This window comes from Acomys minous, assembly GCF_964271855.1.
Source record: "Acomys minous genome assembly, chromosome: 5".
NCBI lineage: Eukaryota > Metazoa > Chordata > Mammalia > Rodentia > Muridae > Acomys > Acomys minous.
This window is the reverse complement of record NC_140494.1, coordinates 60,792,457-60,806,043: the sequence shown is the minus strand read 5'-3', so window position 1 is coordinate 60,806,043 and position 13,587 is coordinate 60,792,457. Positions and strand designations below refer to the sequence as shown.

The following is a 13,587-nucleotide window of genomic DNA, read 5'->3' as shown; positions in this document are numbered from 1 at the left end:
GTCACACACACATACATACATACATGTGTTGTTTTTGGGTTTTGAGACATGGTTTCTCTGTGTAGCCTTGGCTGTTCTGGGCTTGCTTTGCAGACCAGGCTGGCCTCAAATACCAAGCGATCTGTCTGCCTCTGCCTCCCCCAGTGCTGGGAGTAAAGGCGTGCACCACCACACCTGGCTAACAGATGTATATTTATGTGAGAGAATTTAATTTTAAACTCATAAAATGTCATCCACAATTATATTCTCCAAATGTCCTTCTGTTTCTTTTTTTCCTCTTTAAAACAACTATACTAATTGTAATTCTTCTAATTTTATTCCTACATTTATATATTTTAGAAAGAAAGTCACTTTTTTTTCAATCAAGTTGCGTATAGTTAGAAACAAAACAAAAATAATAGATGCCACAAAATTAAGGAGAAAATTTGGAAATATATAAGAACATATGTTTTGATCACTGTTATATTTCCAGAAATGTTAATTTAAATTTGATGTCTGTTTCATTTGCTTGCTTTTTTATCGTTCTTTGTGGTTACTCTGCCTTTTTTTTTTTTTTTGAATAATCTGATCACTTTCTTTAAGATCCTTGTCTTGCTGATTGTGACTTTTCCTGTTTCTTTGCTAGACCACAGCAGCTCACATTTCAAGACCCAAATAATTCTGTAGACTCGCCAGCCTCTGAGAGTGACCCTCTGAGACAGAGGTTTTCTATAAAAGCACACTCACGCCTGCCCTACCTTATTATTTCTGATGGATACATGGTCACAACCCTCCGGTTTTGTGATAACCAGTCTCCTACAGTGCTCATGAGGTCGTTGCTACTTGATTCAACCCAGAGGCTTGAGAAAGTATACCAAAGTGTGACGCTGTCTAAGGTACAGTACCTCCTGGAATATGTGATAAAGCTGCCTTTCTGCTCCTTTCAAAGTTAAAACTTTTGACAGTGTTTAGTCTTTTTGACACCAGAAGTTTTAATTGCTTTAGATTTACAGGTAAAAATTTCCTTTGGAAATCATTTGTCTATTTTTCTACAGCCAAAGGATAAAGGGCTGAACTTTCGATCTCTGGATTCTTTGAGGTCTAGCCTGTTAAAGCGTCAAGGAAAGGAAAGTTCAATACACTACATGGTCCCCAGATTCTTGCAGGCAGAAGAAACAGTGAAATTAAATGAAAGCACAGATTTCCAGGTACTTTTTAGTACATATTGACTTTATTCTAAGAAGTTAACTGGTTTGTTTGTTAAAGGAAATACTCATCTAAGAACAACACAGTGATTCTGTGCATAAGGCTTCAATGGTATTAAATATAATTTCTCCCCTTGTGTGTAGGATTTTGATGGAGAAGAAACTAATGAGGTTGAACAATTTCCAGACAACTTATTTCCTTTCTGTAACCAAAGAAAAGACCTACCGTTGAGCATTGTCAAGGAGGGAAGATTGGAATTTGCATCTATGTTTGATACAGTTCATGCAAAGGATGATTCCAAGGAGACAGACAGAACCACTGCAGAACTGCACTGTATCCAGAAAGATCTACTTGCAGCTTGGACTATAGGAATTTCAAGAAATGTAACAGAAAGAAAGTTAATGTTAAATTACACAGTACTTTGCATCACTCATTTTTTCTATATTCTTCAGTTTATAAAATGTCCTTTGCCTAAATTGGATCTTTTTTTAAATAGGACTCTGAAGCATAATGCTTGGATACTTTGTATCTTTCAGCTGTTCCATCAGTGTCTGTCAGTCCACTATTGGGATATGAGATGCAGACAAAATATGTGCCATTTGATAAAGCTCACCTCAAATACTGTAAAGCTCTTACTGACTCAGCAGCAAACAAATGGGTTATTCTCAGAGAAACTTTTAGCTTGCTTTTCTTTACTCCAGACTGTAGCTGACTATTTAAATGGCATATGCAGTCTTCAGCCTGAGGCTGTTTCAGCACCGGCTGATGAAAGCAGACCAGCTGAGCTAGACTCATTGATGGTTCCTATTTTTCAGTCTTCTGAGGAAAGTTGGTCTTGGGACTCAGCTTTAAAGATTTTTCCTCAAGTGACAAATCTTGTTCAAAAGCCAGGTCACAGGTAAGAATACTAATTTTATCATTGAAACACCATTAGATTTCGTATGCTGTAGTAAGACGTGTATAATTTGGTAGTATTTAGCACATTTATAAGGTTTTAAACCATTAGTATTACTCCCAGAATAGGTTTTACTCCAGAAGGAAACTTTGTAACCACTGGACCCCAGCATTAAAATATGTTAATTTAAAAATTTTAAGTATTAAAAATAGCAGCAGATCTTCCAGATATGTCTATATGATTTTTAAACATTTCTTTTTTGTTTTAGTTTATGTATATGAATGTGTGTTTGTGTGGGTGCCCATGGAATCCAGAAGAGGGCATCAGATCCTCTGGAGCTGAAATTGCAGGCAGTTGTGAGCTGCCCAGTATGGTGCTGAGATGCAATCTCAGGTCTTCTAGAAGAGCAACAAATGTTCTTAACCCCTGAGCCATCTCTCCAGCCTCTTGTGTAAATTTTACTTGTCAATTAAAAGTTGTTTCAGGTTTTTTTCTCAAATACTAAATGGACTTTTTTTTTTTCTTTTTTCTTTTTCTTTTTTTATGGTCTTAGGAAGCTCTAATGATTTTGAAAGTACATAATAAAAGTTAAGTATATAGTGGGAGGTGTGCCAGGCATGGTGGCAACGCCTTTAATCCCAGCACTCGGGAGGCAGAGGCAGGTGGATCTCTGTGAGTTCGAGACCAGGCTGGTCTACAAAGCGAGTTCAGGACAGCCAGGGCTACACAGAGAAACTCTGTCTTGAAAAACAAAAAACAAAACAAAACAAAAACAAAAAAAGAGGAAAGTATACACAGACACTAAAACATTTTTGAAAGTCTCGTGGTCCTTACATACATTTGCCGTACATAGTTTATGTCTTTTGATTGCTTGACTGATCATGAACCTGGTCAGACTTTCTATTGCCCATGCAGGGAACTACACTCAGTTTCTTTACTCATGAAACTTGATTCTGATTATTTTTTAATTTTGTGTTCAGATTGATTGCTCTTTGGAGACTATTATACAAAAAAACCTTATGGTATGAAGCGCAGTTAAACCAAAGAATTCCTGAAGATGACAGACAACTAAATGAAAATACAACACATGAAGTATCCTTTGTCAAGACTCTATTATGTCATCTCCAGACTAATTTGCAGATGGCCGGGGATACCTTGAATCAAACCTTAGAACTTACACCTATCAGTGGTTAGTACCTTACAAACAGTTCCTAACTCTTGGACCTGTGAAATGATGAACTGGGCTTTGGTTTTTCAAAATGGGTTGCACTTAATTTGATTTTCAGAGTAATTTTAGGCTGGAGATGTATCTACTGAATTTTAAACAATGTAAACTTTAAATGTTATGTAATCAACTTCAACTCGTAACTAATGTTGGGTAAAATCATCCTTAGGTGAAGAGTGTTTTCTGCTAGCATCATATGAAAAATCAGTTTGTCTGTGGAAGAACGCTTTACGAGAAACCCAAGAGAAAGGTAAAGGATGCTTTTTTTTTTTTTTTTAAGTAACACTGTATTGGCAAGAACATAAATTAACTTGCTACGGATAAAAATAGTACAAGGTTCAGAGTGTTCACACTATCTACTGTGTAAGTAAGGTGCAGACTATAGGGAACTTGACTGTTAGACATACTGTGTTTTAAATTATTCTTGATTTCTAAAATCATGGCACCAAGAATCTTTTCAGTGCTTCCTAGTTAAGTTTCCTGCCCACCACACCCCACCTTGTTTAATGATAAAACCTGTGGTTGAATGTTAACAGACAGAATGAAATTTAGACCCTAAATATTTTTTTCCTTGTAAAGGCACTACAAATATCTGAATGGGAAACTATACATAAAATATCCTACCACTAAAAAAAAAAAAAAAAAGTATCCTACCACTTTTCTACAGACATTAAGCAAACCATGGAGCTAAACTTCCTGGCCTTTAAAGAAATTTGAGTTTCAGGTCAAACAGAATAGTGGAGCTAAGTATGATTTATATGGGTTTTTATTTTTTATTTATTGTTATTATTGTGGGTTTTTTTTTTTTTTTTTGATATTTGGAGACAGGGTTTCTCTGTGTAGCCTTGGCTATCCTGGACTCACTTTGTAGACCAGGCTGGCCTCGAACTCACAGTGATCCACCTGCCTCTGCCTCCCAAGTACCTCTGCCTCACCACCGCCTGGCTTCTCTGCTATTCTTTAGCATTGCCTGCTACACATAACTTCTAGCTCAGCAAAAATTTGGAAAACAAATTTAGGTTTCTACTGCATGTACATGGCTTTCCCGTCATCACAAAGTTTAGAAGTCCTTTGCAAGAGCAGCAAGTACTCTTTAATGCAGATCTATCTTTTCGCCTCACAAACACATTTTAGATGTATGATATTTTCATTTGTGATGGGTTTATTGGTTAATAACCCTGTTAAAAGTCAAGGAGCACCTTTTTTTTAAGTGTTTTTTTTCTTTTTTCAACACATTTTTATTGAAAAGTAAAATAATTCCTATTACATCTCATTTTCTGTCCTATCCCATGCATCCTCCCATTCCTCCCTCCCTCCCACTTTCACCCCAATCCCCCTTCCCTATGACTGTGACTGAGGGGGACCTCCTCCCCCTGAATATGGTGCTAGGGTATCAGGTCTCTTCTTCGTAGTCCGCTATCCTTCCTCCGAGTGCCATTGGGCCTCCCCAACCAAGGGACATGGCCAAATATGGGGCACCAGAGATCCTGTGAAAGTCAGTCCCCAGTCCACTTAACTGTGGAGAATGTTAACTTGGCTAGATCTGGGTAGGGGTTTGATGATGACTGCATGTTTTGTCCTTGGTTGGTGCCTTAGATCAAGCAGAACCCCTGGGCTCAGATCCACCCATCATAATGTCCTCTTGTAGGTTTCTAGGACCCTCTGGATCCACCTACTTCCCTATCCCCTATATTTTTCTCATCTAGAGTCTCAGTAGGATGTCCTCACCTCTATCCCACTTTCCTGGTAGGTGCAGACTTTCATGGGACATGCCCCTTGGGCTAGTGTCCAGTTATAAGTGAGTATATACCATTTGAGTCTCTCTGCTTCTGGGTTAGCTCACTCATTATGATCATTTCTAATTCAATCCATTTGTCCACAAATTTCGGGAATTCTCAAGGAGCACCTTTATAGGTCATTTAGGAAGGCCACTTTGAAATGTTTGTGGTTGGAGGGTGGTGGGTTATACAGAAAGCAAGATCTTTACTCAGATGAAGAGTCTGAACCAAAGCAACATCAGTGGTAATGGAATGGAATCATATTTAACAGAAACATAGCACGTTTGATTAATGGAAACTGATTGAGTAGATTTGTCGAAAAAGTTTAATGTAGTTCTCAGTTCTGAGATCTGGTTAACTGGATAAAGTAAGCACTTGTGCTCTCTCTCTTTTAAAGAGATTTTACTGATTCTTTGTGAATTTCATGACATGTACATCATCCCCTCATATCTGCCCTATGCCCTTGCAACCTTCCCTCCAAAACAAAACAAAACAATTTCACTGTGCAAGTTGTATGTCACACAGTGTACCCTTTTGCCCAAACAGCAGATTTACTTGCAAATGTTCATTGCAGTACACCATTGGTCTGGTTCAAGGCTCTGGCTCCTGCTACACTGTCCACACTGGATCCACACTGGGACTCCTTGGGGATATCTTGTTGTTGTCCTGTGTCATGGAGGTCTTGCAGCTTTGGTTCTGGAGGACCAACCTCTTCATGTGCTTCGGCAGTTTATAGATGGGGTAGATGTTGGGGTGCACCAACTCAAATCCCTGTATCTGGGTCTGGGTGGTAGATTGTTTGGTCAGCCTGACAGTTCTCTTGTACCCATGCCACCTGGGCTAGCTCTCCAGTACTACCCAGGTGAGGGACAGGGCCAGCTCAGTGCCCCAGCCACCAGGGGGCAAGGCCAGCTCTCCCGCTCTGATGCTCTTGGAGCCACCTCTCCTGTGGTGACCAGGGAAAGAGGGGCGGGGGTGGGGGGCATCTCTCCCTTACCCACATCACTGCATGCCTAGCGAGGGATGTGACCAGCTCTTCTGTATTCATGCCCTCAAGGCCAGTTTACCTACAATTCCCCAAAACAGGGCCAGCTACTATGCTTCCTGGCCCTTCTCTGGGGTGCAGTGCTATGGCCAATGAAGGGCAGGGAGAGCTCTCCTGCTCTCACACCCTTAGGGCTAACTCTCCTGAGTATGCAGTGGTCCTGTGATGGTCAGGGCCAGCTCTGCATAGCCCTAGAGTATCAGGTGGCAGCCCAAACCAGGAAGGTTCACATGGCCTTTGGTGGTGACATGGGTCAGAGACATCAAAATAGACCCCCGCTGCTGCACCTAGGCAGGGCAGAGGAGACAGAGGTGTGGCTAAGGGTCCCAAGAAAGAGAGAGAGGAATCCTGGGAAGAAGAGAAAGACCGGGAGTGAGACCTGAAGGGAGAGGAGTAGAAGGCCGCCATGGGTTAGCTGGAGGAGAAGCACCTGGCCGCGTGGATGGAGAATCTGGCCCAGATTTTTAAAATATAACAAGTGTCAGTGTCAGTGTCTTAATTGATTGCTAGCCATCAACCTACAGATAATACAGACCATTTAAAAACAAAAAGTGGCGCCCCATGTTGGGCCACTAATTGTTTAAAAATTACTAGTATTATTAGTGTGATCAGTATGCTCAGCTAGCAATCAATTAAGACACAGACACTTGTTATATTTTAAAATAGCCTTAGTTACCCTGGGGCAGGGCAGACATTAATCCTCTAAACTACTTCCCATAGTAGGGCAATACCTGCCCCAGTCCCATGCCATCTGTTTTTAATAACTTCTATCAAGCTACCTCCCATCAGTAATCCCACACACTTGTTCATGCTCTTCATCTGGGCCAGATTCTCCATGCTCGCAGGCCACGTGCTTCTCCACCTAACCCACAGCGGCCTTCCTCTCTTTCTTCTTGGGACTTTCTCCTTTTTCCTTGTGGTCGTCTCTCCTCTTCTTCCCAGGATTCCTCTTTCTAAAACCAGGGACCCTTAGCCACACCTCTGTCTCCTCTGCCCTGCCCAGGTGGGGTGGCTTTTTATTAATCAAAAGGTGGGCCACAGAGACAGCAAGCAGTAATTAGCATCAAAATACATTAGCCCCTCCCCCAGCACAAGCCACCTTCATGTCTAATTGTATAATTTGATGAATGCTCACAAACCTCACACAGGGCACTGGCCAGAGAGCAGTCCCTTGCTCCGTGCTCATGAGCTTCATTCTTTTCTGTTTCAGGAGGAAGAAGGACGCGCTTTCTTCAGTTACGCTACTATCTCTCGCTCTTGTACTGCCATCTCTACTGCTATAATTTAAACGATGCTCAAGGATTATGTGACCACCTAGTAAGAGAGATACTCAGCTGGTCCCAGCTACCTGTTAAAGAAAGGAAAGACTGCTTAGGTACATGTTCTAAAGTTCACTTTATTTATTTATTTAGAAACAGCGTCTTGCTGTGTTTCTCTCTGGCTTTCTTGGTATTCAGGTAACCAGCCCCTTGCTGGCCTCGGCCTCATGGCAATCCTCCTGCCTCAAACTCCTGAGTGCTGGGTTTATAGGCATGTGCCATCCCACTGACTTAATAGCATCATTTTTTATTTGTTGATTTAGATAACAAATTGTTTATGTATAAAAATTTACAGTGACAGTTATTCTTTTTGGATTTTGGACTATCGTCTTTTCAATGGCTTATAACACAACTGTTCTTTGAGATTTATACAAGAATTTATTAAAATTACTTCTCTCAAGGAGTCAAAATGTGTTCTCATGCTTCATACGTCCTTGCTTTTCTCAGGCCTTTGTAATTTAAGTTCCTTGTATATTCTGGATATTAATCCCCTGTAGGATAGATACATAGCTGGCTAAGCCTATGTGGGCTTTCTCATCACTTACTTGTTTCCTTTGCTGTGCAGAGGCTTTTCAATTTTATGAAATCATATTTATCAATTGTTGGCTTTAATTTCTGTGCAAGTGGAATCCTACTCAGAGAGTTCTTTCCTGTACCTGTGTCCTGTAGCGTGCTGCCTGTGTTTCTTCCAGCAGATTCAGATCCGGCATTGAGGTCTTTGAGTCAGTGGAGGTGATTGTTATACAGGGTGGTAAACAGGGTTTAATTTGCTTTTTCTACATGTGTATGTCCAGCTTTCTCTGCATTATTTGTCTTACTTTGCTTTCTATTGCTATGATAAAACACTGGCCAATAACCCTAGCACTCACGAGGAAGAGGCAGGTGAATCTCTGAGTTCAAGGCCAACCTGGTCTACCTAGTGAGTTCCAGGCAAGCTGCGAAACCCTGCCTCAAAACAACTAAAACAGAAGTAATCACACACACACACACACACACACACACACACACACACACACATATGTACGCACGCATGTGCTCAAAACACTGATGAAAAGAAACTAGGGAAGGAAAGGATTCATTTCACTTTGTAGCCTACAGTCCATCTTGAAGAGATCAGGGCAGGAACTAACGGTAGACACTGGAGAGCATGGAGGAGTGACTGCTGCTGCTGCTGGCTTCTCAGCACACCTCCCCAGCGCCAGGTGTTTCCAGACAAGGTCTCTCCGTGTGTATCCCTGGCTGTCTTGGACTAGCTTTGCAGGCCAGGCTGGCCTTCCATTTACAGACATCTGCCTGCCTCTGCCGCCCTGAGTGCTGGGATTACAGGGATTACAGTCATTCCTGGCTCAGCATGCTTTCTTACACCACCCAGGACTTCCTGCTCGTAGGTGGCACTGTCCACAGTTGGCCTGGGTCCTCTTCCATCAGTAGTTAACCAAGCCAATGCCCACAGGCATGCTATAGGCAGACTGGTGGATGCGGTTTTCTCAAATGAGGTTCCTCTTCTGACAGCACTAGCTTGTGTTAAACTGACAAAAACACTAACCAGAACACTAATAAAGTTGATGTCTTTCCTCGAGTTATATTTTTGGCATCTCTGTCAAATATGGGATAGTTGTAATGGTGTGTAATTAGGTTTGGGTCTTCTGTCCCATTTGTCGCCTATGTGCCATACTGTGATGTCTTTATTATTATAACTCTAATACATCGTGAGATCTGATATAGTAATCCCTCCAGTGTTGTTCTCTTTACTCAGTATTGCTTGGCTATCTGAGGTTTTCGTGCTTCTATATGAATTTTAATGCCTTTTTTTTTTGTTTCTGTGAAGAACATTATGAATATTTTGATTGGGAGTGTATTGAATGTGTGATTTTGGCAGGATTGTCGTTTCTACGGTATTCTACCATTTCATGAACATAGAGATCTTTCCGTCTTCTCGTGCCTTTCTCAGTTCCTTTTTCTCCTTGGCTAGATTTATTCCTAGATAGATATTTACTTATTGAGGTTACTGTGAATGGGAGTGTGCCTATGATTGCTGTATTGTAAAAGATATATAAAAAGGCTACTGTTTTTTATAAGTTGATTTTGTGTGTTTGTATATTCTGCCACTGAATGTATAGTTTTTTTTTCCCTAGATGTTTTATGGTGAAATTTTTGGTATTTCATATATGTATTATCATATCTATAAATAGGGATAATTTGACTTGTTTTCCTATTAGTGTCTCTTTAATTTCCTCCTCTTGTCTTAATGCTCTAGCTATGGCTTCAAGCACTGTATTAAAAGAAAGCTGTTCGGGGCTGGAGAGATGGCTCAGAGGTTAAGAGCACTGCCTGCTCTTCCAAAGGTCCAGAGTTCAATTCCCAGCAACCACATATTGGCTTATGACCGTCTGTAATGTGATATGGCTCCCTCTTCTGGCTTGCAGGAGTATATGCAAACAGAGCACTGTATACATAATAATAAATAAATCTTAAAACAAAAAAAAGACAGCTGTGCCTACACTATATCACCAGTGTACCACAAACAGTGGGGATAATGTACAGCAACTCCAAGTGGGCCTGGGCAAGGGACGTGGGCGGCACCCAGCTGGCATGCACTGGGATGTGAGTCTGGATGGGCCTGAGAGTGTGGGTTGTCTTAAATAGTTTTACCTTTTTATAGTTTGTTGAGACTCTCTTGGTCGTTTGCTATATTCCTTAGATTCTGAGAAGTCTCACTGTGAGCTTGCAGTGACTGGAAATGTGCACCCTCAGGCCGCCCTCGGGGTTGTCCAGTGCATGGCGCGGTTCATGGCTGCCTATTTCACCAATGAGCCACTGTTCATCCTGCCACCTCATAGTGTGAATGTTCTTCCTCCACTTCATATTAAAGCAGGTAATACTTGTCTACCTTGCTTTTTACACATGGTATCTAAATCGCACTGTTTTGAGTTGTTACTCAAGCTTTTCTCCGTTTCTCAACCCACTGTTATTTGTTTTAGCTTTTACTTATTTGCTTGTTTTGTTTTTTCAAGACAGGGTTTTTGTTTTAGACTCTTGAATAGCTAAGATTAAAGGTGTGAGCTGTTACTTATACACGGCTCACGTTAAGTTATCTTCCTTCCTTACATATTTTTTCCTTGTCCGTCCATCTATCCATCCGGCAGTAGGAGGTGTCGAAGCCACAGTCTCACGCATGCTTGCCAAGTGCTAAGTGAGCTGCACCTCAGATCCTTTCCTGCTGTTGCTTGTTGAGATAAGGTTTCATGTGGCCCATGTAAGCCTTAAAGGGGCCGCGGGCCAAGGACGGCCTTGAATTCCCTTTGCTCCTCCTGCTTCTGCTTCTCAAGTTCTGGGAGTGTCACGTGCTGTGCCGTGCTACCAGTTCTCTAGTGTGTGTTCGTGCGTGTGTGTACTGCTTGTGTGTGTGCACTGCTTGTGTGTGTGTGTGTGTGTGTGTGTGTGTGTGTGTGTGTGTCGTTCCTTAGGCACTATCTGCCCAGGCTTTCTCTATGTTGTTTTGGAGTCAGGGGACAGGGTCTGTCACTGGGTTGAAGTACACCAAGCAGACTAGACTGGTGGACTAGCAGCTCAGGATCAGTCTGTCTGTGCCTATCTGGTCTACATAGTGAGTTCAGAGTCTACAGACACACACACAAGCATGCAGTCCATTTGTGCTGTCCTGGTACAGAGACACACAGATATGCCTGTTTTATTTTTGTTGTTGGGTTTTTTTTTTGTTTTTTTTTTTTGTTTTTTCGAGACAGGGTTTCTCTGTGTAGCCTTGGCTGTCCCGGACTCGCTTTGTAGACCAGGCTGGCCTCGAACTCACAGAGATCCACCTGCCTCTGCCTCCTGAGTGCTGGGATTAAAGGCGTGCACCACCACGCCCGGCTGATCATACATTTTTAAACATTTATTTTCTTTTAATTACATATGCATGCATGTTTGTGGGTGGGTATGTACTTATGAGTGCAGTGTTCAAGACCAGATGAGGGCATTAGGTCCCTTGGAAGTGGAGTCCAGGTGGGTGTGAGCTGCTGGCCATGGGTGCAGGGAGCTGAATCTTGGTCGGGTCCATGTTCTTAGCCATGGAGCCAGCTCTGCAGCCCAGCAGCTCTCAACCCATGGGTCATGACCCCTTTGAGGGGGGCGTCAAACAGCTTTTTCACAGGGGTCACTTATCAGATATCCTGCATATCAGATATTTACATTACGATTCATAAGTAGTCCAATGACAGTTATGAAGTAGCAATGAAATAATTTTATGGTTGGGGTCACCACAACCTGAGGAACTGTATTAAAGGATCAGAGTGTTAGGAAGGTTGAGAACCACTGCTATAGCCCCTGGTCTGGTATGTGGTATATACATTTTATCTAACAGTGTTCACCTTTATTTTGTATAATGCGCTTATTTTATTTCTGCTGTGTTTATTTTTTAAGGATGTTTGTATTTTATACATAGCCCATTTAAGTAAGAAAGCACTTATTTCAATATTAATAAAAATGTTCTAGAGGGTATTATTTGATTTCATTCTGTATGCCTCTTCATTGTTGTGTTTGAAAAGATTAGCTAAAGAGATTATTTCATGTGAGAAGGTATGTATGCAATTGTGATACCGTTCTCTCTAATTGACTCACAGACCATTCCCTGCGACTTATTCCTCTACAACACTGTAAGGTGGCCAGTTTTGTTAGAGATCAGAACCTCTCAAATGTGTGGACAGTTGAGTATGCCCTTGAATTGTTGTTTATTGGTGGCCTGATTCCAGAGGCTGTGTGGTTGGCACATAAACTTGGAGACTGGAAGACATCTGTTTCTATTGGCGTGGCCTTCCAGGTGTTTTGTAAACATGATCGTAATTCTGTGAGGTATGCATTTTAAAAGATTATCTATCGTCTACCCCCCCTTCTCTGGCTCCCCCCCCCCCATCTATTTATCATCTTGTTGTGCGTGTCTGGGTGCATGTATATCATAGTGCCTGTGTGGAGGTCAGAAGACAGGTTCTGCCATGTGTGTGTTAGGAGTTGAAGTCAGGTGCCTTTACCTGCTAAGCCATCTCTCCAGCCCAAGGAATGGCCTTGTAGATAATAGCAAGTGAAGGGAAGGCCAGAACTACTCCCTGTGGGAGACGGTCCTTTCAGACGCACACTGAAGAGTAGATGGCATTTGGATGAATTGAGCAGCTAAGGAGTGAGAACATACTAAGCATGAGCAAAAGCGTTTGGCAGAGAAGTTGTGGGTTGTGTGGGTAAAATACCTCTGAAGGCTGGCAGTGAGAATGGAGAGCTGGGTCAGCTGAAGGCTCTTCACAGCGCTTCCTTTTTGTAAGGAGGGTGAACAAGCGACTGTCGCAGTGCCTCAGTATTTTCTTTCTTCTTTTTTTTGTTTTTGTTTTTTTCTTTTTTCTTGAGACAAGGTTTCTCTGTGTAGCCTTGGCTGTCCTGGACTTGCTCTGTAGACCAGGCTGGCCCCGAGCTCACAGCAATCTGCCTGCTTCTGCCTCCCAGGTGCTGGTATTAAAGGTGTGAGTCACCAGTGACCGGCAATATTTTCTTTTCATTTTCTTTTTTAATATTTTCTTAAATACATTTACTTCTTGATGTAAAATCTTTCCTTTTTCTAAACATTTTATTTATTTGTCTTAATTTGATCTCATTTCAGGTCCAAGAAAAAGGGTATGCACTTACCATTAAATATGGTACCAGCACAGATTTTCCAGGAAAAACTGCAGTGTTTTTTAGGTCAGCCAGTCTCTTTGGAAACAAAAAATGAAAAGGGCTCAAAATATAAGCAATTTACAGGTGTGTGTTACCTACATATATTCTAAGTGTATCAGGTTAATATAAAACTTGTGCTATTATAGATGCTTATGAATATTTAGAAATATTAATACCCTGAGAAAACTATCAACACTAATTAAAAAGAATTTTTTATTTTTGGTTTTTTTGAGACAGGGTTTCTCCATGTAGCCTTGGCTGCCCTGGACTCACTTTATAGACCAGGCTGGCCTTGAACTCACAGAAATCCACCTGCCTCTGCCTCTGTGAGTGCTGGGATTATAGGCAGGAGCCACCATGCCTGGTCTAACTATCAAAAATTTGAGGACACTATTTATATTTAATCATGGGAGCATGTAAAACTGAAGCCCCATGAGCTG

At 41.6% G+C, this 13,587-nt stretch overlaps 1 protein-coding gene across 10 annotated transcripts in view; it reads left to right on the top strand.

Moving 5' to 3' along the window:
• Positions 1-13,587, top strand: part of CPLANE1 (ciliogenesis and planar polarity effector complex subunit 1) — a 90,503-nt gene that overhangs the window by 14,775 nt on the left and 62,141 nt on the right. For all 10 annotated transcript variants that reach the window (XR_014779548.1, XM_084783526.1, XM_084783527.1 and 7 more), the window contains 9 exons: positions 626-875; positions 1,035-1,187; positions 1,329-2,083; positions 3,061-3,269; positions 3,475-3,555; positions 7,339-7,503; positions 10,149-10,322; positions 12,070-12,298; positions 13,092-13,231. Coding sequence is in view for 9 of the 10 variants with exons in the window: in XM_084783526.1 (XP_084639652.1) it covers positions 626-875; positions 1,035-1,187; positions 1,329-2,083; positions 3,061-3,269; positions 3,475-3,555; positions 7,339-7,503; positions 10,149-10,322; positions 12,070-12,298; positions 13,092-13,231 (2,156 nt within the window). In the remaining variant the exon portion in view is untranslated. The remainder of the gene's footprint in view (positions 1-625; positions 876-1,034; positions 1,188-1,328; positions 2,084-3,060; positions 3,270-3,474; positions 3,556-7,338; positions 7,504-10,148; positions 10,323-12,069; positions 12,299-13,091; positions 13,232-13,587) is intronic.